Here is a 27,418-nt window from a genome sequence, read left to right as displayed (position 1 = left end):
GCTCGAACTCACAAACCATGAGATCAGGACCCGAGCAGAAGTGGAACGTTTAACCGACTGAGCCACCCAGGCGCCCCTGAAATGGGAATTTTTAATGCACTTGCTCCACAGACAGGGGTGGGTATGTTCGTCTCTATAAAGCGCCCAGCACGGGAGCCCCGTCATGCTGTTCCCTGCCCGGCTGCTGGGAACCTCAGGCTGGCAGGCAGGCGTCACCAACTCAAGTGGGTTATCCCGCCGACACTGGGAAGCTGGCGGGGCCCTTGGGGAGGCAGCAGCAGGATGGAAGGAGGCAGAGTCGCTCCAGGGAGAACAGCTCAGTATCCCCCCTCCCACCCCCCACCGTGGCCGGAGAAGTTGAAGCTGTGTGCGTCCAGTCAGACGCTCACGTACAGACACCCCAGAAACACAGAGACACCCCTGCAGACACACACACACACACACACACACACACACACAGAAACACAGAGACCCAGAGGGACCTGGAGACACACGGACAAGAAGGCAGGCCAACTCACAGACATACCCAGTAGGCCCTCTTCAGAGCCCTTCTTGGAAAACTTCATTTCCCACCTTGCCTCGCCCCATCCTCTCTGCCCTTAAGGAACATCTGTGAAACACCCACTGGGTACCGGGCCCTGTTTCAGCGTTAGGGTCACTGGGGGATCAAGATGGGACACCCCCTCTGCCCCCCAGCCTTGAGGGGTGGACATTTTCCAGGAGGAGGCTATCAGGCACAGGATAAAAAAGGAACCGAGAGGGAGGAGGGCTGGGGAGATACAGCTGGTGGGGGGGGGGGGGCGGTGGCAGGCGGGGGGGGGCAGGATGGGTGGACAGTGTGAACCCCTGACTAAAGGCCCAAGGGATGGCGGGAGGGGGCCACGCGGACTGGCAAGAAGAAGGAAAAGCGTTCCAGACAGGAGGAACAGACAGCATAAAGGCTTCTCCACCCACCCCATCCGACCCATCCCAGCCCTCCCCAGCCCTGACTCAGGCCACTTGGATGAAACAGCATGGAGGCAGGGGTCCCTCCACCTATCTGTCCCCCAGATGGCCTGGTTCTCTTCCATTCCACAGATGAGGACACCTTGGGGCTCAGAGAGGCTGTGTCACACACCCGAGTTCACACAGCACAAACATGAGCCCAGGACTGTCTGAACTGGGGGCTCCTGCCTTCGGGGAGAGGAGCCCCCCACTGAGGACAGAGGTCTTGTTTGGCAAAGGCTAGGCCAGGGAGGACAGCCAGACACAGAGAGGCCTGGGACAGCAGGCCTGGCGTGAGTTGGGCACTGCAGGGCACAGAGAGGCAGTGACAGACAGACTTGTGGGATTTCAGTTCCCACCCTGCTGGAACAAGGGAGCAGCAGCCCCGGTAGACCCCCAGAGGGGCCCAGAGGTCTGGAGGGGTGGGTGATGGGTGCGTGCTGCAGGGGTTGTGGGTCTGACCTGGATGGGGCCCCAGACTGCTGATTTGGAAACTGAGTCCAGATGTGGGGGGGGGGGCGGGGAGGGGTGGTTCTGAGAGCACAAGCAGGACTCTGGGCGGGAGGTTGGGGGTCTGAGTCTCCTATCGCTGCCGTAACAAGTCAGCACTCACTTGGTGGCTTAAAAGAACACACAGTTATCTGACAGTTCTGGAGGTCAGAAGTCCAAAACGGGTCTCACTGGGCTGAAATCCAGGTGTCCACAGGGTCACATTTTCCTCCTGGAAGCCCCTGGGGAGAAGGTGTTTCCGGCTTCTAGAAGCATCTGCGTTCCTTGGCTCATGGCCCCTTTCTTCATCTTCAGATAGTACAGCGTCCTCCACCTGGGTCTGCCCTTCAAGCACAAAAGGTGTGAAAACCCGGAGGGGAGGGGGAAGCAAGGCGCTCCCCCTCTCTGCCTCTGGTCCCAGCTTTGGGCCTCCCTAGGGTTCCCCCTCCCCCTCCCCAGACACCCCACACTGGGCTCTCGGGCTTAGAAACTCCCACCAACCAGATCCTGGCCTCCCCTGATGCCCAGAGCCCTGTCCGTACCCCTTCCACCAGGCCCCAGCGGCCCCACGGCAGAGTCCAATTTGAAGTCTGATTGTCCCTCTCCTGGGAGAACCCTGGAGGGCCTTGGTGGCTGGCCCCACCCTGCTGCCCTCTTCACTCACCTCTGGACTCTAACTCCACTTAAGGCCACCATCCATTCACCTCTCAGGGTTCAGATGTCACCTCCTCCAGGAAGCCTGTCCTGAATACTCCCTGCTCACACATGGGGTGGGGGCAGGAGAAAAGGAGGGCATAGGGTAGCCAAGAAATCTGTCCCTGACCCTGGCCCACCCAAATCCTTTTTCAGGGGCCTCCCCCTCTACTTCTCCAGGGATCTGCTGCTTCTCCCCTGGGGCCTGGACTCCGCCCTTCCACAATGTCTCCAGTTACTATTAATACAGACGACTGTCACGTTCTGAGCGCCCCCCCCCCAGGTGCAAGGCGATAAAACCGCAGCTCCTGGGCCCTGCAACTGGGAAAGTGGCTTTATGGCCCTTCCTCTCCCCCCGTGCACAAAGGAGCTCTTGGGAGCACAGGGGGAGGGAGGGAGGGTTTGAGGGAGAAGGACGCGCACATTTGAAAAGAGAAAAAAATAGTCTCTTGGAGGCACAGGCTCTCGGGCCCCTCTTGCTTCCCATGTGTGGAAATCAAATCTCAGCAACGTGAAGCAACCGGCTTAGGGCCCCACGCCCAAGAGGCCGGGCCTTCTCCCTCCCTCGCCCTGGATGTGCTTCAAGGAGAGGCTTATTGTTCAAAGGTGAAGCCACTTGGTGAGGGGCCGTTGGCCAGCAGCTCTGGAACCCCCTTGCCTTCGGCTGGGGCAGCTGGGCCGTGAGCACCGCCCCCCCCCTCCCCGGGGTACGACCCAGGCGCTCACAGACTACCTGCGCCCCATCCAGGATCGTCTTCCGTTCAAGGCTTGCCGGGGCTCCCTGCTCCCGCGCACTGCTGACCCCGGGTCACTTTCGCTTCCATCCGGCAAGAGAGGGCTGGGGGCTGCCCCACCACCCACGCGGGCCCGTCTCCCCTGCTCTGCCTCCTGACCCCCCGCACCCCACCCGCCTGCCTGCCCTCCCCTACGCCCAACCTCCCAACTGGGCTTCCGCCCCACGCCTCCGAACTGGGGCGGCTCGGTCTTCAATCTGGGACAAGTGGGGAACCCGAGGTGGCTTCTGAGGCCCGAGACAGTCCGGGCCTCCCCGGCAATCGATGCCCGGCCGGCCCGTGTGCTCCGGCGATCAGGGCACACGCGGTGTGGGTGCAGATGCGCGGGTCTGGGCGGGGCCAGAAGAGGGGACCCGGCAGGAGGGGATCGCGCGGACGTGCGGCGAGCGGAACGGAACCAGGAGCCAGACTGAGCGCCGAAGGTGCTGGGTTCAAAGGAGAGAGATAAGGCGCAGCCCGGGGACCTGCCGCTGGCTCTCGGCCAGGCGCGCCTCCGGACAGGCCTGGAGCGGGGGTGGGGGTGGGGGCGGGCCTGGGGGCGGAGCTAGGCCGGGGCCCGCGGCGCGGGGCGGGGGGTCCGGGAAGCGGTCCAGGCCGCGGAGGGGGCCGAGCGCCGCCCGGACCCTGCGCCCCGCAGGGGCCCGCCCCGGCCCGGCCCCGCCCCTCCAGGCCCCGCCCCCCCACCCCTGCCTACCTCCTGGGCCCACGGCGGAGGGGGCCCCGGGAGCAGAGTCCCGCTGCCGCGTGCGGGCCGCGCCTGCTCCTTCCTCTCCGCGTCCGTCCCCGCTGCGCCCCGCCGCCTGCGCCCCCAGGTAAGCGAGCGCCCCGCGCCCCGAACGCCGCCCGGAACGCCACCCTCGCGGCGAGCCCCGGCCCCGCCTCCGCGGCCATGGCGGCCCCGGTCCCCATCACCGCGCCCCCGGGCGGCCTCTCGGCGCTTCCCATCCGGTCCCAGGCCCCGGCCGCCGCGCCGAGCGAGCCCTGCTCCCCCGAGGGTCGCGGCGCCGCGAGCGCCGGGGACGCGGCTGCGAGGCGGGCGGGAGTGGGGGCGAGCCCGGCGCGGCGACGCGGGGTGGGGGTGGGGGCATCCGGATGTGTGAACGCGAGCAGCGCCGCGGGCGTGTGGGTCTGACACCCGCGAGCCCACACCGAGCGCCTGCGTGGGGGCCACCGACGTGCCCGCGCTGGGGGCGCAGCCGGGGCCCTGGCCTCGCAGCCCGGCCGCGTAGACGGCTGGCAACGGCGTAAACAGACTCGGATCGCTCCAGCCCGCGCTGAGTGCGGGGAAGACGACACCTCGGGGAGACGGGGTAAGGGGTGGGGGACGGATTGTCGGAGGAGGTGTCATCCGGGCTGAGTGGACCCGCCAGCGAGGGCTGCTGAGGCCCAGGAAGCACCAAGATTCCGAGGCGGGGCCCAGCCCGGTGTGTCTGCGGGGCAGAAAGGAGGCCAGCGTGGCTGGAGCGCGGAGAAGGGAGGCTTGGAGGTGGGGAGAGTTTGGCCCGAGCCTCGAAGATGGCGGGGAGTGAGTGAATTCCGCTCTCGGGTCTGGGGTGGGGGGGGGGGCACGGGAGGCTTAGAGCCAAGTGAGCTCCCCGGTCGTGTTGTGTCTTAGGAAGACCCCGTGCTGTGGGCAGGAGGGATGGGAGGAGACCCGGGAGGAGGCTGCTGGTTTGCGCCCCCCTGGAAGGAGCGGTGGAAAGCGGGTGGGGGGGGGCGCATCCTGGCAGAAGACGTCCTCTGCATTCCCTGCCTGCTTAGAAGTGGGGCGTGAAGTAACACGCTGGGAGGAGATTTCTGGCACTGGCAGCTGGGGGCACGCAGGGGCCTTTCATTCCGCGATGGGGAAACTGAGGGAGAAGCAGGTGGGGTGGGGCTGTTGTGGCCGCGTCTGACTGGCGAACGCCCTGAAATGCCGCCCGATGGGGGAGGCTCCTGGAGACCAACTCCACACCCAGGGGAGGTGTCCAGCGGCCGAGTGCAGGGGCCGCGCTGGCCCCACTAGGGTGACCTGGGTCTCTTTTAGGGAGGCTGCCTGAGGAACACATTCTGGAGGGTGGGGTGGCCTCTGAAGGTCCCCAGGCTCAACTCAGCCCCCTTCCAAGAGCAGCTGCTGTGAATCAGCATGGCTGGGGCAGGGGTACGAGGAGCCTCACGCAGCACACCTGAGCCGGGGCGGGCCAAGCCAGAACGTTCCGTGCCTTTCCGGCTCACCTACTCCCAATGCGAGTGTCTTGAGAGGGGAAGGGAGAGGCGGTAGGAGTGAGCTGGGAGATTTGGTCGCTGACCTGGCCTTGTGACCCCAGGGAAAGTTTTCTGAGCTTCTGTTTGCCCATCTGTAAAATGGGTCAGTAGAACCTATCCCTGGGAATGTTGTTCTGATCAGAGGAAGCCTTGGCTAGGAAAGGACTTGGCTGATCACCGCCCCCCCCCCCGCAGCCTGAGGAGCCCCCATTTCTGCCTGCTCTCAGAAATGGGAGCGCTGTGTAACTGCGCCCACCTCCAGACCCAGGGCCTGCCTTCTGCAGACTGAGTGAGTCAGGCGTGTAAAGTGTTTGGTTGGCCCAGCGCCTGGCTTGGAGTGATCACTCGGCCCAGGAGCCACTGGGCTCCTGTATTTGGCAGGGGGGGGCGGGAACGGGCCATCACCCTTGGGATGCCCACAGGAAAGCAGGCATGGGGGGGGCGGGGCGCATGCTCCGCTCTTATCTGGGCACCGCAGGCTGTCCCCTTTCCGGCTGTCCGGAGGCTGCCTCTGACCTTGTCCTGCCTGTATGAGTTCAGTGCCCTCAGGCTAGTGACTTCACCTCCTTCTCGCCTCAGTTTCTTCACCTGTAAAATGGAAATAATAGCCGTCGTCACCTCAGAGGCGAGTGTGGTGCCCAGCTGCTAATAAGCAGCTGATGAAACGGCAGATGCCTGGATGTGTGGGGGGAGGGAGCCCAGAGGAGGGGCCTGATTCAGCCTGGGGAGGGGTCAGGGAAGGCTTCTCGGAGGAGGTGACCATTGGTGGGTCACTGAGGACGCCTATGAGGTAACAGAGCAGAGGGACTCCAGTGGGGAGAGACTGGGGGGTGCATGGGAGGAGCCACAAGCAGGAGCTGAGAGCAGCATGGAGGCAGCTGACTGGTCCAGATCGCGATGGAGCTGAGTGAGAGGCGCCTGGATCCCGGAGAGATTTGAAGGGGGCGGGGGTGGGGGGCGGAGTGGAACGGCCACTGATCGGGGAACAGGTTCGGGTGCGAGTGTCCCTGCTCCGCAGCCGGCTTGGAGGCGGGCTTTGAAGAAGCGAGGCTGGAGGTTGGGAGAGGTCCCCATGGGGGGGTGGGGGAGGGGGTAGAGAGAGGGCAGGACGAAATGGAGTAGCTGGCAAGGGCTCTGGGGAAAAAGGAGGAAGGGCGCCAGTGGCTCAGTGGGTTAACCGTCCACTCTAGATCTCGGCTCAGGTCATGATCTCAGGGTTGGTGGGATCGAGCCCCTCTTTGGGCTCTGTGCTGACAGTGCAGAGCCTGCTTGGGATTCTGTCTCTGCCTCTCACCTGCGCGTATGCGCACGCGTGCACCCTCTCTCTCTCTCAAAATAAATAAACGTTTAAAAAAAAAAAAAAAAGAAGGAAATGGCCAGCCCAGCTGAGTTTCTGAATCCTCTGCGTGAATAATTCAGTGGCAGGACTTCTACTCCCTTACTTGACTGTCCTTCCCACCCTCACCCCACCCCACCCCAAGCCATTCAGATGGGCTCTCTCTTTTTTTTTTTAAGTGTATTTATTTACTTTTGAGAGAGGGAGAGAGAGCACCGGGGTGCATGCCAGCACACGAGCAGGGGAGGGGCAGAGAGAGAGAGAGAGAGAATGAATCCCATGCAGGCTCAGCACAGAGCCTGATGCGGGGCTCCAACTCCCGATCATGACCTGAGCCACAATCGAGAGTCCGACGCTCAACCACCTGAGCCACCCAGATGCCCCCAGATGGACTCTTCTTTGCCACCCTTGAAGAGGCTCTGACCAGAGTGGCATCTGGGAGGTCTTTCTCCTCCTTCAATCTCGACTTTATACCTTTGTTAATATGAGGCTGTCACCCCAGTTCCCCACAATGAATGGCCGGGAGCTTGTTCTCTCCCCATCCCATCTTGGGCTCCCAAACGCATATTTTGCCCCAGGATCCCCTGACCGTGTGTCTGAGGAGGGGGGCCACGTGCCTGCCAGCCACACCTTGGAGAACCCCTCTGCCCTGCGCTTGGCCCCACCCCTCTTCACCCTTACGTCCGTCATTTATTCATCCAGCACGCATTTATGAAGTACCTGCACCGGAAGGCACCGGGGACGAGCGGTGCACCAAAGGAAGCTTCCTTGCTGCACACTACTTGGAGGAGTAATGTTGGGGGGGCAGAGGGGGGGGGGTTGGAGCAGAGGGAGCAAGGAGGAGAGTGGGCAGAGGGGCAGACGACGAGACTGAAGGTCTCAGGGCTCCCGGGTCCAGTAACAGCAGGCCCTGGGAGGGTCCTCGCTTGAAGGGTAAGAGGAGTTGAGCCCTACCTCTTCGCAGTTTGCAGGGGCATTGCTTTGCTGCTTTGTGGCCTCCCTACGGTGGTCATTTCCGGAACCCTTGATGGCCGAGGCGGCTGCTGGCAGGAGGAAGGGAGCAAATCCACCCCCTTTCCCAGCGGGGTGGGGGGCAGGCTTCCGCCTTCCCCCTGCATGTGGTGGGGCTCAGCTGACCTGGGAGACTTCTCGGAAACACTGAAGTAGCCAGGGAGAGGGCTCAGGTGGGGGTTTGGAGGGCGGGGGCAGCGGCAGTGACCGGCAGGGCCCCGAGCTGGGGGTTGGAGCGGGACACCCTCAGAGAGGGGACAGGGATGCCGGATGGCGGTCAGCAAACACCAGAGCAGGAGTGTCGTGAGGGCGGCCCTGCCATCGGCCTGCTGTCACTCCCTTTGCAGGTGGAGGAGAAAGGACTCGGCCCCCTCCCCGCCCCTCCCTGTAAGGCATGTGGACGAGGGCCTGGTCACCTGGATCTGGTTCCCCTTCCCACCCCCACTACTGAGCCAGGCAGACCCCAAACCCTACCAGCTTCAGAGGCTTTAATGAGAGGATTCAGAGCCTCGGACTCCGGAACCTGGATTGGTTGGGGGTCCTGCTGAGAGCCAGGAGGCTGTGGCCACGACTGCCCTCCCCACCCCCATCCCTGTCTACACTGGGGATGGGTGTGCCTAAGGGCAGTTCTTTTTGGCCCTGGCTCAGTTATGACGACGATCCCCGCAGGCGCTCAGGAGCCACCGCGGGCGCAAGGGAGTCTCACTAAACTATTAGGAGATGGCAGGGAACAAAGACAGTGACAGAGAGGGAGAGCAGGCAGGATGAGCTCTGGAAACATCTGCGTCTGGATCTCCTTTTTCATCTGAGATGTTGGTGAGGGCGGGTCGTAGTATAAGGCTGTCGCCCCCCTGCCCTGACCTCTTCCCACATGCCCCTCTGTTCCTGTGGGCTTCCTCTCTGTGCCTCGAAGCTACTGCACATGGCCCGGCCTCAGGGCCTTTACACAGCCTGTCCCCTTTGCCGAGAATGCTCTATCCCTGTGGCTTCCTCGTGTCTTCTTAGAGAGACCATCCTGACCTTCCTGTTTAAAATTGCAGCCCCCTGGGGCGCCTGGGTGGCGCAGTCGGTTAAGCGTCCGACTTCAGCCAGGTCACGATCTCGCGGTCCAGGAGTTCGAGCCCCGCGTCAGGCTCTGGGCTGATGGCTCAGAGCCTGGAGCCTGTTTCCGATTCTGTGTCTCCCTCTCTCTCTGCCCCTCCCCCGTTCATGCTCTGTCTCTCTCTGTCCCAAAAATAAATTAAAAAAAAAAAAAAAAACGTTGAAAAAAATAAAATTGCAGCCCCCAAAATAAATAAAAAACGTTGAAAAAAAAATTAAAAAAAAAAATTGCAGCCCCCACTGCCCATTTCTGATCTCTTTTCCTGCCCTATTTTTCTCTCCACTATCCAGAATAATGAAATAAATTAATAATAAAATGTATAGTATTTGCCACCCCCAACCCTCACCCCGTCCAGGACCTCTGCTCCATGAGGGCTGGGATCCTCATGTAGTGTGTTTCCTGCTATGACCCCAGCCCCCTGGCATACAATGAGTGTGTGTGTGTGTGTGTGTGTGTGTGTTGGGGGGGGTGTGTGGAGTGGCTAGCCAGAGACTGGAAGCAGCTGAGGGCAATTTAGGCCCCAAGTCAGGACACTCGGAACTTTCCCACATGTTCCTAGAATTTTCCAGAAATGTGTTCAGAGTAAGAGGCTGGGGGGGCAGAGCCTCTCTGAGGAGGTCACTTTTTCCCCCTCTTGATGGATTTTGAATCTTTCACTTTTGTATTTTTTTAACGTTTGTTTATTTTTGAGAGAGAGAGAGAGAGAGAGAGAGCATGAGCAGGGGAAGGGCAGAGAGAGAGGGAGACCCAGAATCCGAAGCAGGCTCCGTGCTGTCAGCGGGGCTCTGTCCCCACGAATGGTGAGATAATGACCTGAGCGGAAATCAAGAGTCAGAGGCTTACCCAACTGAGCCACCCAGGTGCCCCTGAATCTTTCAGTTTTGAATAAAAAGAAAAAGGTTTTGGTGGGCCATTATCCGGGACAAATGCCAGGACCCTTGAGGATGTACGTTACCAGTGCTGTTTCGCAAAGGGGCTCATTTCTGACACTAAAGTCCAGTGTCTCCACGGCCATGTCTCCCTTTCACGTGCATGGAGGGTCCAGAGGTTCCCCTGGTCTGCACATTCTGAGGAGGCGTGGTTGTACCCGTGCACGTGCTTGGAGTAATTGTGTATTTACTGTAACCTTCTTACACGATGAAATTCACACCACTCTGCAGAAATGGTGCGATTGATTCACTGGGATGTGTTTCTGAACTCTAAGAGCCCAGAGGACTAGCACGGGAAACAAAGCCTCGTACTTACATGCCTGAGTGAGTGGTTGGTCCTACGTTTTGGTGAAGTTGGCTCTGGGGTTTGAGGATTTTCAGACAGCAAGAGCCGTGGCGCTTGCGTTGATGACATGTCAAAGATGCTTGTGGTAACTTCTGGATCGAGACCGGGGCGTGAGCCACAGGGCAGGTAGCTGCTCACCTATTTCAACTTTGGACAGTATTCCTCCGAGACTCAGTGAACATACCTGATTGAAATTCTGGAAATAGGTGAAGGGGTCGCGGCTTGGGACCTTGGGGAAATCTGACAAGCACGTAAGTCATTTGCACACAGCGTTGCTCAAATATTGCCTAGAGATCGGGCACAGAGTATTTAGAAACCAGAACTGCATGGGTGTGTGCAGCCACTGACTTTTTCATTCATAGGATAGATAGTTCACTCCTGCTTCGGAGGCAGAGACTGGATGTCTCTGTTGTTACTGAAATACTCTTTAAGCACCACCCCTTGTAAGTTTTGGCTACGTTGTATCTGTTGCTTACTAAGGCATTCTTTGTTGCCTTACTTGTGCTGCCCAAACTTAGGTCTTCTGAGGAGGTAATACGGGAGCTGGGGCCAGAGTTAGAGCTGAGAGCAGACACAGAGAGGAATCGGATCCTGTTCGTTGGAGAGCCCCCCCACACCCACCCCGTTCGTTGGGGAGATAGACACGTCCCTGGGCAGTTACAAGGAAAAATAATGTGGACCAAATGGAGGATCCACAGGCCCCCTGATGCAGCCTGGAAGTCCTGGAAGGCTTCCTGGAAGCAACAACAGGCAAGCTGGTTACTTGAAGGGCTGCAGGAATGGTGGCTAGTGACTCGGGCCAAGGGGGACATCTGGGTATTGCATTGGAGTGGTATTTCTGAAATCTGACCCGACCCTGGGAGTCCGGCCACGGACGCTGGCTAAGAACCATGGGTGGGAGTAGGGGCTGTCTGGGTGGCTACAGGACGTCCTCCGGGTGCCGGGCAGGGGGAAGGGACAGGCTTGTACTTTGTGCTGTGTGCTGCTGAGGGCTGGGTGGGGAAAAGCGGTCTGCCCTGCGCGCCCCAGCCGCCCTCCATCCCCCACCACTGCCTCGCCCTGCATGAGTGCACAGCCCTGCATCTGTGTGCATCCCCTACCGGAGGAGGGGCTCCCCTCAACCGACATCTGGGAGGAAGTGCAGTGGCTTGGCCTCTAGTTATGCAAACACCTCTGGTCCTTAAAGGGCCCCCAGATAGACAGCGTTTGGGCGGGGGGACCCCTCTCTCTCTCCACCCCATGCTCCAGCCCCGCAGCCCTACCCCACCTGGAGAGGATGACCAGTGCTCACATGTGCCCTGCACGGGCTCCCCACCCTTCCTAGGCAGGCTGGCGGGATGGTGGCAGTTCATAGGAGGACAGGAGGTACCGCTCGCCTGACACCATCCGGCAGGAGCAGATCTGCCCAGGCCTGTGGACTCCCAACAGTCACTGTTTGCCAGTACCTGACCCAGAACCCGGACAGGTGCGTGGAGGTCGGAGTGGGGAGGAGGTGCCTGGGGGTGCTGCAGCTCCAGAGCCCTTAAGGCCCTGCCCTTCCCCATCGTCACCCCTCTTTATGCTCAGAAGGCACTTTCTCAGAGTCCCACACCTGGAGGTTTGCCCAAAGGGCTCTTGTCCCCTCCCCCCGCTGGGTTGGTTGTCCCCCAATTCCTGCCAAGGTGGGTGATTCCCAGATCAGGTTGCCCCCCCCCCGCCCCTGTCCCCTCCCAGATGCCAGCCCACCGATGAGCTCCTGGGCAGCACTTTCCTCACCTGCGAAATCCCAAGGACAGCCCACGAGGGAGGAGAGTTCACAGAATCACTCCCTTCGGACGGACATCGAGGCCTGAGCCTCCCATGCTGCCACTGGACCTTTAAGGCCCAGGTGACAGGCGCTTGCCACCCTCCCCTTGACGAGGAAGGCTTGGACCTGGGCTGACAGCCTCATCAGCATCAGGTGCCGGCGGGCCAGGACCGAACGTCGTCTTGTTTTCATTGTTGGTTGTCTTATGGTCCCTGTCCACATGGGACACTGACGCTGGCTTTCTCTTCAGGGGAGGGAGGGGAAGTTTCTTCTGAAGATAAATGTACTGAAAAACAAAACTCGCCTTCTGAAGGAGACGGGTGGGTGCCTGATGCACAGATGGGAGAGGCCGGGGTTGTGGGGAGGATGGAGGGGAGGGCTCCCTAACCTAGCCTGGGGGGCTTCCTGGTGGACGTGTCTGAGAGCAGAGTCGTGAAGAACCAGGAGGCCTTGGCAGGCAGAAGGGAGGGCATCACTGGCTGGGGGAACAGCACGTGCAAAAATCCGGAGGCGTACCTGTGGGCAACGTGCTGGGGGCAGGAACTTTTGCGGGATTTCAAGCCAAGAGTCTGATTTGCACGTTGGAAGGGCGGCCTGAGCAAAACCCGGAGGCGGGGACCCCGGGGAGGAGGCCACAGTTACTGACATGAGACGTGAGGGCGTGGCCGTGGGACGCGAGTGGGAAGGGACCCGCTTGCTAGTCACGGGGCAGATGGATGCTATCGCAGGGGCTCCGTGACCCGGGCGTGTGTGGAGGGCTCCGGGACAACTCCCAGATTCCTGTCCCCAAAGACTGGGTGGAAGGTGGGACCATGGCCAGGAAGCCTGGGGAGGAAGAGAGCACACCCGGGTGGGGGAGGGCTTGAGTGCGATGCGTCTGGGAGAGAGCAGTTGGGGGTCTTGGCTTAGCAGGTTTGCTGTGGGAGAGACCTGGGAGCCGTGCTGATCACAGTTTCCAGCAACAGCAGATGGCAATGGGGGTCCAGGACTGGATTTGGGGCCAGAGGGGAGGAAACCCAGCATGGGTTAGAGACGGGACAGCAGAGGGGAGGGGAGCCGGGACGCCTCCGTTCTCCGAGGGAGGGGCAGACGAGGGGTCGGATACGCAGTAAGAGGTCATGGACACGCGGGCCGCGCTTGGCCAGGGAGGTGGGGGGAGTCCCTGGGGACCTAGGCCGAGTGGGCGGGAGTGAGGTGGAGACAGAGTGACATACAGGCACGAAGGCAGGGTCTGCTTTCCAAGAATGCCTGGGTGGCCGCCAGTGAGCTGAGGTTCCGTGAGCCCGTGTGCATCTGGGATGCCCAGTGGTGTAGATGAGAGTTCAAACTCCAGCTGTTTGCCAGTGTGTGACCCCAGGTAGATGACTCAGAGTCTCTGAGACTCAGCTTATCCACGAAATGGGGACCCTGACAGCATCTTCCTCAGGGCATGTCTAACATTTCCAGCGTAGGAAGGTAGGGCACTTGGTAGGGCACAGATCCTGCCCTGGGGCAAGCCTCTGTGGGTGACACCTGGCATGGTACCAGCACCCCAGGCATGTTGGGCAATCCCCGGTACGTGTATGGGCAAGGCCTGCTGTCCCAAAAAGAAGTCTGGCTTTTGCTGCTACTTGGCCCTACCTGAACCTGGCCCCATGTACGCTGTCACCAGGGAGCGGCAGAGGGGCCCAGCGGCCAGCTGGTGGGAGAAGTAAGGCAGGTGTTAGACGAGATCGGGTGAATAAGGGGTGCCATCAGAGTGTAACCTGGAACCCACAGTTCTCTGGCATTGCTGAAGGGGCTGACCTGGATTGGGAATCGGTTTCTTAATGGTCAGCTGAGGGGGGGGGGTGCGTACTGACAGCTAGAAATGCCCCCTCTGAGCCCGTATCTCCTCTGCCAAGCACCCCTTCGGTGGGAACCTTTATGTTCCTTCTGTACTCATGTGATTTTCTATTTAAAAAGTCACCTTTAATATATACACACCCTAGAACCTTACTCAGCCTTAAAAGGCAGGACGTTCTGACAGCTGCTGCAACATGGACCTTGGGACCTATGCTCAGTGAAATAAGCTAGTCATTCAAGGGCAAATATCGTATGATTCCACCTGTGGGAGGTCCCTAGAGTCATCAAATCCATAGGAACAAAGCAGAATAGGGGTGACCAGGGTTTGGGGGTGGAGGAGTGGGGAGCTAGTGTTTAATGGGGACAGAGTTTCAGTTTTGCAAGACAAAACCCCGGTGATGAATGGTGCTGATGGTTGCCCAACAATATGACTGTATTTAATACCACTGAGCTAAACGCTTCAAAATAGTAAGGATGGGGGCACCTGGGCGGCTCAGTCGGCTGAGCGTCCGACTTCGGCTCAGGTCATGATCTCACGGTGCGTGGGTTCGAGCCCCGCGTCGGGCTCTGTGCTGACAGCTCAGAGCCTGCTTCAGGTCCTCTGTTCCCCTCTCTGTCCCTCCCCCATGCGCTCGCTCGCTCTCTTTCGAAAGTAAACGTTAAAAAAATAGGATGGGGGCGCCTGGGTGGCGCAGTCGGTTAAGCGTCCGACTTCAGCCAGGTCACGATCTCGCCGTCCGTGAGTTCGAGCCCCGCGTCAGGCTCTGGGCTGATGGCTCAGAGCCTGGAGCCTGTTTCCGACTCTGTGTCTCCCTCTCTCTCTGCCCCTCCCCCGTTCATGCTCTGTCTCTCTCTGTCCCAAAAATAAATAAAAACGTTGAAAAAAAAATTTTTTTTAATAAAATAAAAATAAAAAAATAGGATGGTATATTTTTATGTTCTACGTTTTCTACCACAATTAAAAAAAATTTAAGTCACCCTGAAACATTCCTTGTAAAAAATCCCTGAATCCCAAAACAAGCAGACCAGCTCCTCCCTCCCCCGACTTCCTGATATAATAACTCTCCTGATTATGGGTATACACACACACACACACACACACACACACACACACACAGACATATAAGAATATAATCCTTATAGCCTATTTCTGTGACTTAAATTGCATATATGTGGCCATGGGAGAAGATAAAAAGTCTCTTCGTATTCCTTTAAATATTTTTTCTGGCTCCGTTCTTGTTTCCTTCTCCTTTTGGGACTCTAATTAGATCTGATAATGTCCCAAAGGTCACTGAGACTCTACTTTTTTTTTTTTTCCAATTGTGGTAAAATATACAAAATGTAACACTGACCATTTTAACCACTGTTAAGTGTGCAGCTTAGTAGCATTGAGTGCATTCACAGTATCCTGCAGCCGTCACCACTGTCTATTTCCAGATGGCACATTGTTTTTTTTAAGATTTTATTTTTAAGTGATCTCTACACCCAACGTGGGGCTCAAACTCATGACCCTGAGGTCAAGAGTTGCACGCTCTGCCGACTGAGCCGGCCAGGAGACCCCAGATGGCACATTTTTATTTCATCTTTGTTTTTTCTTCTCTGTTCTTCAGTTTGGATGTTTAGGATTTATCTAGCTTCAAATTTATTAACTCTTTCTTTTATCTTCTTTGATAGGCAATCAAGCCCACATGTGACTTTTTAATTTCAAGTAATTTCAGTTTTAGAATTTACATTTAGGGGGCAGCTGGGTGGCTCAGTCAGTTAAGTGTCTGACTCTTGCTTGATCTCTGCTCAGGTCTTGATCTCAGGGTCGTGAGTTCAACCCCCACATTGGGCTCCATGCTGGGTGTGAAGGCTACTTAAAAAAAAAAAAAAGTTACGTTTGGTTCATTTTTCTGCTTTTCTGCTGAGGTTTCTTATTCATTCAGTAGTAGCTATTTTTTTCTTCACATCTTTGAATAGATTTATAATAGCTGCTTCCAAATCCTTACCTGCTTATTCCAACATCTGGGGCACTTCACAGGTTAGTCCCCATTAATTTCCTTCTGCTTTGCGTATGGGTCATGTTGCCTTATTTCTTCAAGGGTCAAGTAATTTGGGGTTGTATTCTGGACATTGTCAAGATGTGTTGGGGAGACTCTGGATTCTGTTGTGTTCCTCTGGAGAGCACGGCTTTTTTAAAAATGCATTTTTTATCAGGCAATTAACCTGTCTGGACTCAAGCTCTAAAAGTCTGTTTTCCTTATGGTGGGTGACAGGTGAGATCTCACTTCCTTTCTTCCTTTCTTTTTTTTAGGTTTATTTATTTTTCAGAGAGAGAGAGGGAGAGAATGAGCAGGGGGGCAGGGGGAGAGGGAGAATCCGAAGCAGGTCCCACACTCAGCGTGGAGTCCGATGCAGGGCTCAATCTCATGGCCTGAGCCAAAATCAAGAGTGAGACACTGGGATGCCTGGATGGCTCAGTCGGTTAAGCATCTGACTTCGGCTCAGGTCAGATCTCACGGTTCGTGAGTTCAAGCCCTGCATCAGGCTCTGTGCTGACAAGCTCCGACCCTGGAGCCTGCTTCAGATTCTGTGTCTCCTTCTCTATCTGCCCCTCCCCCACGCTTACGCTCTGTCTCTGTCTCTCTCAAAAATAAATAAACATTAAAAAAAAAAAAAAAAAAGAGTCAGACACTTAATTGCCTGAGCCCACCCAGGCATCCCTCACTTCCTTTCTTTTAGCCTTAGCTAGGCTGGTTGGAGCCTGCCCTGAACCACTGCACAGAATTTTTGTGTAGAATTTGGGACTTCCTTTTTCTGGCTTTCTCCTTTCCTGCGTGTCCTGTCCCATTGAGTTATTGTCGTCTTTCTGGGTTCTGTCTTCTCATTTTTCAAGCCGGCTTCTATTTCCAGTGAATAACAGTAAAAAAGGAAACGCGCCCTGGGCCGTTCCCTTATCCCTGGTATAGATTCCCCTCCAACTGCTACCTATTTTGGGTCATGCTAGAGCAGCACCAGCAGACTTGTGGAAATGTTCCTTATCTGCACTGCCTATTAGGGTAGCCACAAGCCACATGTGGCCAATGAGCATAGACATTTCGCTGGTGCAACTGAGGCATTGAATTTGAAATTGAATTGAAATTTCATTTCCATTCATTGCAATTCAGAAAGGCCCCTGCTGTTAGTAGCTGCCGTGCGTTGGACAATGCAGTACTGAGGGGTTTTAGCTTCGAGGTAGAGTTTCTCGGCTCCGAGGGGCTGGTCCGATGCGGCTAACTCCGCCTCCCCCAGAAGCTGAGCTCTCCTGGTGGTTTTCCATTGCATAAATTACTTATCAGGCCATCAGTGGCCCCCTGCATTTTGCTTTTATTTTTTTCAACTCCTTGACTGCCCCCTCCCCAAGTCCGTGAGTATAACATTTCCTCCTCTTTTTGTCCCTTTGGTTAATTTTTAAATTAAAAAAAAAAAAGTGAACCGTGGTAAAATACACATAACATAGAAATTACCATCCTGACCATTTAAAAAAAAAAAGGTTTATTTAGGGGTGCCTGGATGACTCAGTCGGTTAAGTATCCGACTTCGGCTCAGGTCACGATCTCGCGGTTTGTGAGTTTGAGCCCCGCTCGGGCTCTGTGCTGACAGCTCAGAGCCTGGAGCCTGCTTCGGATTCTGTGTGCCTCTCTCTCTCTGCCCCTCCCCTGCTCACGATCTGTCTCTCTCTGTCTCAAAAATAAAATAAGGGGCGCCTGGGTGGCGCAGTCGGTTAAGCGTCCGACTTCAGCCAGGTCACGATCTCGCGGTCCGGGAGTTCGAGCCCCGCGTCAGGCTCTGGGCTGATGGCTCAGAGCCTGGAGCCTGTTTCCGACTCTGTGTCTCCCTCTCTCTCTGCCCCTCCCCCGTTCATGCTCTGTCTCTCTCTGTCCCAAAAATAAATAAACGTTGAAAAAAAATTTTTAAAAAAATAAAATAAAATAAAATAAAACATTAAAAAAAAATTTTTTTAAGTTTATTTATTTTTGAGAGGGAGGGAGACAGGACAGAGAGAGAATCCCAAGCAGGCTCCACACTGTCAGCTCAGAGCCTGATGCGGGGCTCAAACTCATGAAATGTGAGATCATGACCTCAGATGACATCAAGAGTCAGACTGAGCCACCCAGGCGCCCCCGATCTTGACCATTTTACACAGTTCAGTACTGTTAAAATATTCATATTGTTGTCCATCCGTCTCTAGAACTTTCTCATCTCCCCAAACTGAGACTCTATCCCCATGAAACACCGACTCCTCACCCCCTCCCCCGCCTCCCACCGTCTACTTCCTGTCTCTGTGGACAGGACTCCTCCAGGGACCCCCTGTAGCAGAATCGAACAGTATCTGTCTTGTTGTGATTGGCTAGCTCAACTGAATGTAATGTCCCCAGGGCCCCTCCATGTTGTGTCTTCCTCCTCCTTTCAAATTATAACGTAAGATCTCATTGTGGGGCACCCAGATGGCTCAGTTGATTAAGCATCCAGCATCCGACTTTGGCTCAGGTCATGATCTCGTAGTTCATGGGTTCGAGTCCTGCGTCAGGCTCTGTGCTGACAGCTCGGAGCCTGGAGCCTGCTTCGGACTCTGTGTCTCCTCTCTCTGCGCACCCCCCCCCCCAACTTGTGCGCGCTCGCTCACGCTCCCTCCCTCTCTTAAAAATAAACTTTAAAAAAAAAAGATTTCATCATATGGAACCCTGAGGCTTCTGATCTCCAACTGTTAGACATCAGGATTGCAAGTTTTCACTGGAAGGGAGAGAGGGATAGACTCCAAAAAGGCACAGGGACATCTGGGGAGTGATGGATGTGTTCATTATCTTGACTGGGGCAATGATTTCATGCATATGTACATACATCAGAACATGTCAAACCACACACTTCAGATGTGCAGTTTTTTGCATGTCAGGGGTCCCTCAATAAAGCTGTATTTGTGTTTTTATTGTAATAGCCCAAGAGGGCTCCCCTCACCCCCAAGCTGTACGCTTGATCAGTTCCTGTGCCGGTGACAGATCCCACCGCCCCCGCCCCTTAAACTCCAAGAGACCTGATCCTCTCCTTTCTTGGTCTTGAAACCTTCCAGACTGACCCCACCCCCGACACACCCCCACGCTAGGTGGTGCTGGGGACCCCAGAGGTCTGTCCCTGGCCTGGCTCTCACGGTCTAGGGGGACACTGAGAGCCAGCTAGCTTTCTAAGTTCCAGGGCCGAAGAAATCTCTGAAGAAAGGCCCAGGGGTGGGGCAGGGCAGGGTGGGGCCGGGCCAGGATGGGGACAGGGCTCTGCTGAGGGTGGGAAGGGCAGAGAAGGGTTCTTAAGGAAGAAATTGAATCTGACCCAGGTCTTGAAACACTGGTAGGACCTGGTCCTTTGGAGCACCTGCCGGTGGCCCTGCACAGATGGAGGGCCTGAGGCGCTTGTCCACACTGCAGACTTCTGATCTGCCTCTGAGAACTACCGACTTTGAGTCGCTGGGGAGACAGCGAAAGGATGAGTTTGTAAAGAAGTGCTTTGTAAATTTCGGATACACTCCAAAGTCTGAGAAACATGACATAAATATTAGAAGAACGTGGAAGAAAATATTTGTATTTCAGGATATGAAAGACCTTACTTCACTTTTACTCATTAAAACATCGTAGATGAAGTGGCATGTAAAATGCATCTATAGTTCTTAAAGGGTAGTATGATGAAGACATACATACCCACTGCCAGGTTAAGGCACAGACTAGGCTTGAATAAAGCAGGTGGAGGCATCTCAGACTGAAGGCTCGGCTGATGCAAAGGCCCGGAGGCTGGACCGCTGGGGAAAGCCCTTGGGCATCCCAGCGTCTGGGTGTGGGATAGCGCGGGGGCTCCCCGGAGCCGTAGGAGGGGGCGGATTCCACCAGGGTGGCCCACGGCCAGCCCCAGGCAGCTGCAGAGTGACCCCCATGGCCCCAGTGTCGGTGGTCCGGCCGGCTGAATGACCAGTGGCTTCTTGCTCTGAGCCCGGGCTTCCCAGTTCTGGAAATGGGGAGACTGTGGATCTGCGTTCTGGGGATCAAGCTGACCTTGCCTGTCGAAGCAGATGGTTTCTTTTTAAGGAGGCTCTGCACCCAGTGTGGGGCTTGAACTCACAGCCCCGAGATCAAGAGCCGCACGTTCCCCCGACGGAGCCAGCCAGGTGCCCCGGTGGTTTCTTTCTCGAGAAAGTCGGACCACCTGTGCCAAAGCCCTCGTGCCCACCCACCTGTCCATGTCTCTGTACCACCCGTTCATTCATCCACTTAGCAAACGGTTGGCATCTAACGTTGTACCAGGCCCTATTCTCAGGATTCAGCGGTGCCTAAAACAACACTCTGGGCTTCACGAGTCTTCTGCCTTGAGGTGAGACGGGCAAACTAGTAAATACGAGCTCACATAGGACAGGAAGACTAAAGGAGCAGAACAGGATATGGAGACGGAGTAACACAGAGGCTTCTTTGGTAGCCATCTGAGACGTTTTCTCTGATGAGTGAGCTGGGATATGAATAATGAGACAGAGCCAGACACGGGGCTGTGTGAGGGGACAGTGTGTGCAAAGGCCCCGGGGCAACAGTGAGCTTGGTGAGTTGGACACAGCACATGCAAAGCCCTGGGGCAGAAATGAGCTTGGTGAATTAGAAGGCCGGCAAGCAGCCATCGTAGTAAGTTGAGTTAGCGCGGTGAGGGAGGGTGTGTCAACAGAGCCGGAGTGCGGAGGGCACACGTGTGTCTGCATAGCAGGGGCTGGGGTGAGGCAGAGCCCTGGACCTGGGGCCCTCCTCGGGGTCTTTGCAGAGAACGGCACGGTAGTGACTCCTGGACTGGCTCCCCCTCTGGTCATTCGCACCGCGCAGGGCCTCTGAGCAGAGAGGCCCAGAGCAGAGGAACCAGGGCTATCTGGAGGGGACAGCCAGGGCCCAGGGCAGGGGCGGCTGCGGTTATCTACAAACAACCCCCGCTTAGCACATCATGTGTTCCCTGCCTGGGCCTCCAGCCGGAGTCAGGTGACCCCAGGCAGTAGGCCAGGCTGCAGGGGCCGGGAGTCTGTGTGTATGTGTGTGTCCGTCCCTGGGCGGCCCAGACATCTGGAGTCTGAATTGATTTCCTTTTTCACAACCCAGGCAAGTCCTGCGTTTCCAGCTGGACTTAAAATAAAACAAAACAAACCTACGTGCACAGCCCTGCTCTGCTGGGGCTGGGGCGTTTGGAGGTTCTGGGGACCAACAGGGAGCCGTAAGCTCATTCGGACCTCTGAGCGGGGACAGGGACCCTCTGCTCATCCTCCCTCCCCGCATCAGCCCGAAGCCCTAATCTCTCCCGGTCTGGGGATATTTTTAGCCACTAAGAAGGATTATCAGAGTCTGGCTCCCAGGTGGCAGGGGCAGGGCTGGGAGCGAGGCCAGAGAGGCTTCAAGACCCAGCAGTCCTGCTGGGAGACTGGGGGCAGGGCTGGGGTGATGGGGATGTAGGCTCAGCCTGGTTGGGCTGGACCAGCCACTCGGTGAGTCTCCAGATGACCTCTCCGTGGCCCTGGCCAAGCCCAGCCTGAGTTTATTAGCTGCAGCTTTAAGGGAAGGCTGCAGAGGCCGAGGAGGTTCTGGGAAGAACCATCCAGAACCTGCTGCAGGCCAGCACCCCTCCTGCCCAGACTGCCCCTCATCCCACGCTGCCCTCTCTGCTGCTAATACAGAAGTCAGTTACACGTAGTGCCCGTTCTACCCCAGGGGTCATTCCCACCACGCCGTGTGGGTATCCCATTTTACACATGGGGAAACTGAGGCACAGAGCAGCCTGGTTGCCTGCCTGAGGTTGCATTGCAGCTGGGACTCTGGCCCGTCTGCTGGGCTCCAGACCCTGTTCTCTTCTCACGCCACAGTGTCTCTTCTTTATCGAGAGGGTGGAGGGGTGGGAGGGGACAGACACTTTAGAGACAGGGTAGGGCTTCCGGGGCTAAGACCTCTGCGGTCCGGGTGGATCATTCTGACGTGGATGCCAGAAAGGTTTGCCTGGGCTTGCTTCAGCTGAGGGTGCTGGAGTTCCAGACTGGTCACGCTTCCTTCCTTCTCCGTCCCCCACCGTTCCAAAAAGACTTTGTGACTAGCTCCCAGTATCACAGTGAGTGAAGCAGGGCTGGGGGAATGTGCTTGAACTGAATCCAAGGTCGTGGGCAACCGGGGGGTACTTCCAGGAGGAAGTGACAAATGAACTGGGTTTTGAAGGATGCGTAGGAGTTTGCCAGACAGACAAGGAAGGGGTGTAAGCCCTGTGGAGGCAGAGCCCTTGCCTGTTCCCTCACCATGCAGTGTCCTCAGCACCCAACGTAGGGCAATAACTATTAGACGGGCATTCTAGGCAGAGGACAGCAGTTGTAAAAGCTAGCTGTGGGAACTCCTGTGGTGTGGGGGGAGCAGGAAGCGTCAGGCAGTGGGCTTTGAAGCTGGGACATCGGCCGAGGCCTCAGATTGGAAGATGCCATCGCCCGTGTGCACTCTTCCTCCTCCCAAGCTCATCACGGCTTTTGCGCGCGTCACAGCTGTGCTGGATCCTGATATGGGTGGCCCTTGAGTGGGGGAAGAACGTGGCATTGGGGGCCTGGACTCCTGGGTTCTGGCTTCAGCTCTGGCTGGCTGGGGGCTTTCCCGGGACTCCCCGCTCGCTTCCTTTGTGCTGGGGGGGGGGGGGAAGGGGGGAGGGATGTCCGCTGGGTGAGGAGGGGGTTGGAGATGCCCTGCAGTGGGTGTGGCTCCGGTTGGGAGGCGGGAATGCCGGCCTGGGCACGTGTCCCTGTGCCCCTGTGGGTGTGTGGGATCAAGCCAACCTTGCCTGTTAGCGAAGACGGTCTCTCCTAGAGAGCTCAACCGCCCGGGCAGACGTCCCTGCGTCCACCTACCCATCTGTCCGTTCTGTCTGGGACGCCCGAGTCTCGTAGGTCTAGGCTAGCCACGGTCGCACACCCTCGGCCGCTTGTCAAGCTGCTGCCAGGGTGTCCACTGGTGGCACTGCCATTATCAGTCACCTCGCTGATTGCCAGATGCCTCACAACCTGGTCCTTTGTCTCCGCCCCTCCCTGCGCTATTCCACACGTCCCCGTGGACTTGAACGTCAGCCCTGCTGGCTCTGAGACTCGGACTCTGAGGCTTTTTCTTTTTTCTCCATTTGACTTGTCCTATTGTGATTTATAAGAAATAGGTGCCTGGTCTTTGTCCCTGGTCTCGCACAGAGCTTCCCAGACCCTTAGAATTTCCTGTGATAAGACCGATCGAGCAGTCTCTGGTTATGTTAACAAGGTGGCTTTGGGAAAGCCCCCGGTTGCCAGAGGTAGCAACTGTGAACCCAGGGTAGAAACTTTCAGTGCCCCCTGGTCCCACCTCCAGGGAGGGGAGAGGGCCTGCAGGTGAACTCAGTCACCAGTGAATGATGATTTCATCCAGCCTCCTTTGTGACGAAGCCTCCGTGAAAACCCGAAGGGCGTTGTTCAGAGAGCTTCCTGGTTGGCGAATGCGTGGAAATGGGGGGGGGGGGGTTGGTACATGTGGAGATGGGTGCCCCTTCCCCATGCCTTGCCCTCAACATCCCTTCCATCTGGCTGTTCCTGAGTTGTGTCCCGTTGCACGAGAACTGTGATCTAATCAGCGTGTTTCTCGGCGTTCTGCGAGCTGCTCTAGCAAATTAATCAAACCCAAGGAGGGGGTCCTGGGAACCTCTGATTTATAGCCAGTTGGTCAGAAGCACAGGTAATAATAATTTAGGCCCAGTTGGTGTCTGAAGGGGGGGGGGGGGGGGACGGTCTTGTAGGACTGAGCCCTTGACCTGTGGGATCTGATGCCGTCTCCGTTGTTGCGTTGTTGTAGGACAGCTAGCTGGGGCCGTGGTGGGGAGAAGCCCACCCATTGGAACCGGAATCAGAAGGGTAGACTCGGGGCGCCTGGGTGGCTCAGTCGGTTAAGCATCTGACTCTTGATCTCAGCTCAGGTCTTGATCTCAGGGTCGTGAGTTCAAGCCCCACATTGGCTTGATGTGGAGCCTACTAAAAACGTCAACAACAACAAACAGAACAGAATTATAGACTTTTTATTTAATTTATTTTTACCCATTTATTTTTGAGAGAGAGAATGAACGAACGAGCGGGGGAGGGGCAGAGAGAGAGGGGGACAGTGTATCCCAAGCAGCCTCCGTGCAGACGGCACAGAGCCCGACGTGGGGCTCGAACCCATGAACCGTGAGATCATGACCTGAGCCAGAAACAGCCGCTTAACCGACTGAGCCACCTAGGCGCCTCCAGAATTATAGACGTTTTAAACAAAACATTTAGGGGCGCCTGGGTGTCTCAGTCGGTTAAATGTCCAACTCTTGATTTCGGCTCAGGTCATGATCTCGCGGTTCGTGAGATCGAGCCCCGCATCAGTCTCTGTTCCTACAGCACAGAGCCTGCTTGGGATTCTCTCTCCCTCTCTCTCTGCTTCCCTCTTTCTCAAAATAAATAAATAAACATAAAAAAGTAAATGCAAACATTTTAATTTGCGGAGAGAAAAGGGCCCACGTTGTAGATGCATAACTCAGTGAATTTTCTCAACCTGAACAGCACTCGGACCAGGAGACAGAACATGCCAACCCTGGGCAACCCCACGTCCCCCTTCTGGTCACTGTCCCTAGAGAGCAGCCACTTTGTCGATGTCCGGCACTGTGGTAGGCAGAGTACTGCCCCCTTAAGATACCCACGTCCCTAATCCTGGAAGCTTCGTGTGGCAAAGGACAGTTGAAGTTGCTAATCAGCTGACCTTGAGATGGGGTGACCCTGGATTCCCTGGTGACCCAGTGTCATCCCAAGGGTCTTTTTTGGAGGGGGAGGGGGCGTTGAGGAGAGCACGCACAAGCGAGGAGGGGCGGAGAGAGAGGGAGAGAGAGAATCCCAAGCAGGCTCCATGCTTAACGCAGAGCCCGACGCGGGGCTTGGTCTCGTGAACCCTGAGATCATGACCTGAGCCGAAATCGAGTCGGTCGCTTAAGGGACTGAGCCACCCAGGCGCCCCAGGGGTCTTTGATAGAGGGAGGCAGGAGGGTCAGGGAGAGAGATGTGGGCTTTGAAGACAGAGGGCGCAGCCTTCCAGGGAGTACAGTGGCCTCTAGAAGCCAGAAAAGGCAGGAATGGGTTCTCTCCACCTCCAGAAGGAATGCGGCCCTGCCCAACCTTGATTTCAGCACCACAAGCCCCCGTCTCAGACCGCTGACCTCCAGTGTCTCTCGAGGGGGGCGCCTGGCTGGCGGTTCAGCAGGTAGAGCGTGCGACTCTTGATCTCAGGGTCGTGAGTTCCAGGGCCCCGCGTTGGGCGTGGAGATTACTTTAAAAATGAATACATAAATAAACATTAAAAAAAAAAAGTCTCTGGGAACCTGCGCCCCTCCTCTCCACCTCCTTCCGGTGGACATCACCCCCTTCCGGCCTCCAGAAGGCCACTTCCCACACGGGCGCCAGTACCCCACAGCTTGTCATTGTATCTAAAATAAAACCAAGGGCCACAGAACCCCCAGACTCCACGGGCGGGGGGTGGAAAATGGTCCAGCCACCCCAGAAAACAGTTTGGCAGTTGCTTATGAAGTGAAACAGGCGACTGCCCCGTGACCCAGGGATCCCACTCGAGCCCCAACAGAGGTTACCTTTGGATGGGGGATATGGAGATTGACCGGGAAGGGGGGAAGACGCACGAGAGCTTTGTGGCGGGACGGGAGGCTGCATGACACAGGTACCTGTATTTGCCAGAGGCGACTCTACGCGGAAGATTGATGCATTTTGCTCTAGTAAATTTTACCTTGAATGAAAAAAAAAAAAAACCATAAGCAAATATTAAACCCTTGCTAAGGATCTGCATGCTGAAATATGTAGGGGTGATATGGCTTGACGTCTGCTGCTGATTTTAAAGTGCGTCCAGAAGAGTAAGTGGCCCGATGGCAGGGGGGCAGGGGGCGAGGGGGGCGGATGGAGGGGCGGACGGATGCACCAGCAGATGTGCAACAGAGCAAATGGGACAAAATGTGGGTGGTAGCATCTGGTGGTGGGTTACGGGTGTTCACGGTAAATTCTTTCGGTTTTTCTGTAGGTTTGAAATGTTTAATCGTAAATGTTGGAAATCATCCAAATTCCTCCCTGCAGCCCGTGGGCCCTGGGTGACCTGCCCCTGTCCCCCCTCCCTGGTCTTCCCTCCTTCCTCTCTCCCCCTCACTCACCCTGCTCCAGCCACAGGGGTCTCTTGCTGTTCCCTCAACACTCTGAGCTCAGTCCTGCCTCAGGGCCTTTGCACCTGCTGCTTGTGCCTCTGAAAGCCCCTCCCGACCACCAGTACCCTCTTCTGCATAAACCGAGGCCCTCCTCACCTCTGGGTTTCACGTCAGAGGGTATCTCATTAGACCTTCATTGGCCACCTCACTTAAAGCCATGGCCACCTGTGTATTTCCTGCCAGGTTCCATCACACCGTGTTACCTCATTCATGAATGTTTACTTGTGCATTGGCTGCTGTCCCTGCTGGGCTCTGAGCTCCATGAGGACAGGAATGTGTCTCCTTTTTTCCCTGCTGTATCCTCATCACCTAGCCCCATGCTGGCATGCATAAGTTGATCAGAGAACACCTCGTGGATGGATGGACAGACGGATGGGCAGCTGGGCAGGCAGATGGATGGATGGGCTGACAGGTAGAGGGATAGATGGGTAGAGGGACAGCTGGGCAGGCGGACGGACGGATGGACGGATGGATGGAAGGATAACTGGTTGGTGGATTGGTGGATGGATGGATGGATGGACAGATGGATGGACAGTGAATGAATGGCAGGGAAGAAGGCAGATGGACAGATGGCCGTTAAGGATGAACACCCTAAGTGGGGACCAGTGTGGGGGTCTGGACAGTTGTCTCAAGATCTTGGGAAGGGGTGGGGCGCCTGGCTGGCTGAGTCAAAAGAGCATGTGACTCTTGATCTCAGGGGGTTGTGAGTTCAAGCCCCATGTTGGGTGTAGAGATTACTTAAAACTTTAAAAGGTAGGTAGGTAGGTAGGTAGATCGATCGATCGATCGATAGATGGATCTCAGGAAAGGTCACAGCTGCTCAGACTCATCCAGACGGCCACTGGAAAGCTTTCTTGGCGGAAGGAGGCTCCACTTCCGTGGCACACGGGGTCATGCAGGGGACCCTCTTGCCCAACCGCAGTCACGTAGCAAGCGAGACAGCGACATTCACACCTGGAAGGGCGGGCGGTCAGGAAGGGAATCGCGGATTTCCCTTGTCGTCCTGGGCTGCACTGGAGGGACTGTCCCACAGCGACGGAAAGCTGTTCTGGACACCGGAGAACTCGAGTTGATGACCCCCGTCAGCCAGTCCCTTGACCACTGGCCACCTGTTTTCGCATCTGTAAAGTGCAAAATACTAACTGTTTTCAGGAGCTGTGTCTGAAGGGTCAGTAGGCACCGGGCTAAGCACTTTGTGTGTCTCATCGGGCTGGGCCGACAGGTGTTTGCCCAGTGAACCTGAGATTCAGAGAGGGCCGGTCATTTGCCTGAGGACACACAGCCCGAGGCTGCCGGGCGCTGGTGGGGGGGAGGCGAGGGCGGGTGGCGGACCCTCCTGCCCCACCCGTGGGTCCTGCGGGCCGAGCTCCTTTTCACCGGACCCCGTGTCCACAGGATGTGGTCCAGCTTCAACGAGTGGTTTTGGCAGGAGAAGTTATGGTTACCGCCCAACAGCTCGTGGGTTGCCCTGGAGGACCGAGATGGCCTGGTGTACCCCCACCCCCGGGACGTGCTGGCAGCCCTGCCCCTGGCACTGGCCCTGGTGGCCATGCGCTTCACCTTCGAGAGGTGAGTGCCGGGGTCGCTCACGTGTGTGT

General features: G+C 56.7%; 1 protein-coding gene and 1 long non-coding RNA gene across 5 annotated transcripts in view; one reads left to right on the top strand and one right to left on the bottom strand.

Annotated features, from left to right (window-relative positions):
* Positions 1 to 343: 343 nt before the first annotated feature.
* Positions 344 to 3,030, bottom strand: LOC124524149 (uncharacterized). The gene is made up of 3 exons (XR_006965163.1): positions 2,900 to 3,030; positions 2,138 to 2,228; positions 344 to 1,818 (listed from the first exon to the last, which is right to left on the bottom strand). It is a non-coding gene; the product is annotated as an uncharacterized LOC124524149 (long non-coding RNA).
* Positions 3,031 to 3,641: 611 nt separating this feature from the next.
* CERS4 (ceramide synthase 4) overlaps positions 3,642 to 27,418 on the top strand; it is a 35,103-nt gene continuing 11,326 nt past the window's right edge. For 2 of the 4 annotated variants that reach the window (XM_047095373.1, XM_047095371.1), the window contains exons 1-2: positions 4,110 to 4,270; positions 27,216 to 27,389. In XM_047095373.1, coding sequence (XP_046951329.1) covers positions 27,258 to 27,389 — 132 coding nt within the window. In that variant the 5' untranslated portion in view covers positions 4,110 to 4,270; positions 27,216 to 27,257. Of the gene's footprint in view, positions 3,773 to 4,109; positions 4,271 to 27,215; positions 27,390 to 27,418 lie in introns of those variants that run through there. The other 2 variants (XM_047095370.1, XM_047095372.1) reach the window with 2 other exon arrangements.

The sequence above is a fragment of the Lynx rufus genome, unplaced genomic scaffold (assembly GCF_022079265.1).
Source record: "Lynx rufus isolate CCGP_SWC_20201006 ecotype Redwood Valley unplaced genomic scaffold, mLynRuf1.p SCAF_4, whole genome shotgun sequence".
NCBI classification, from domain to species: domain Eukaryota; kingdom Metazoa; phylum Chordata; class Mammalia; order Carnivora; family Felidae; genus Lynx; species Lynx rufus.
Note: the sequence above shows the minus strand (reverse complement) of the source record. Positions and strands in the feature narration are given on the sequence as shown.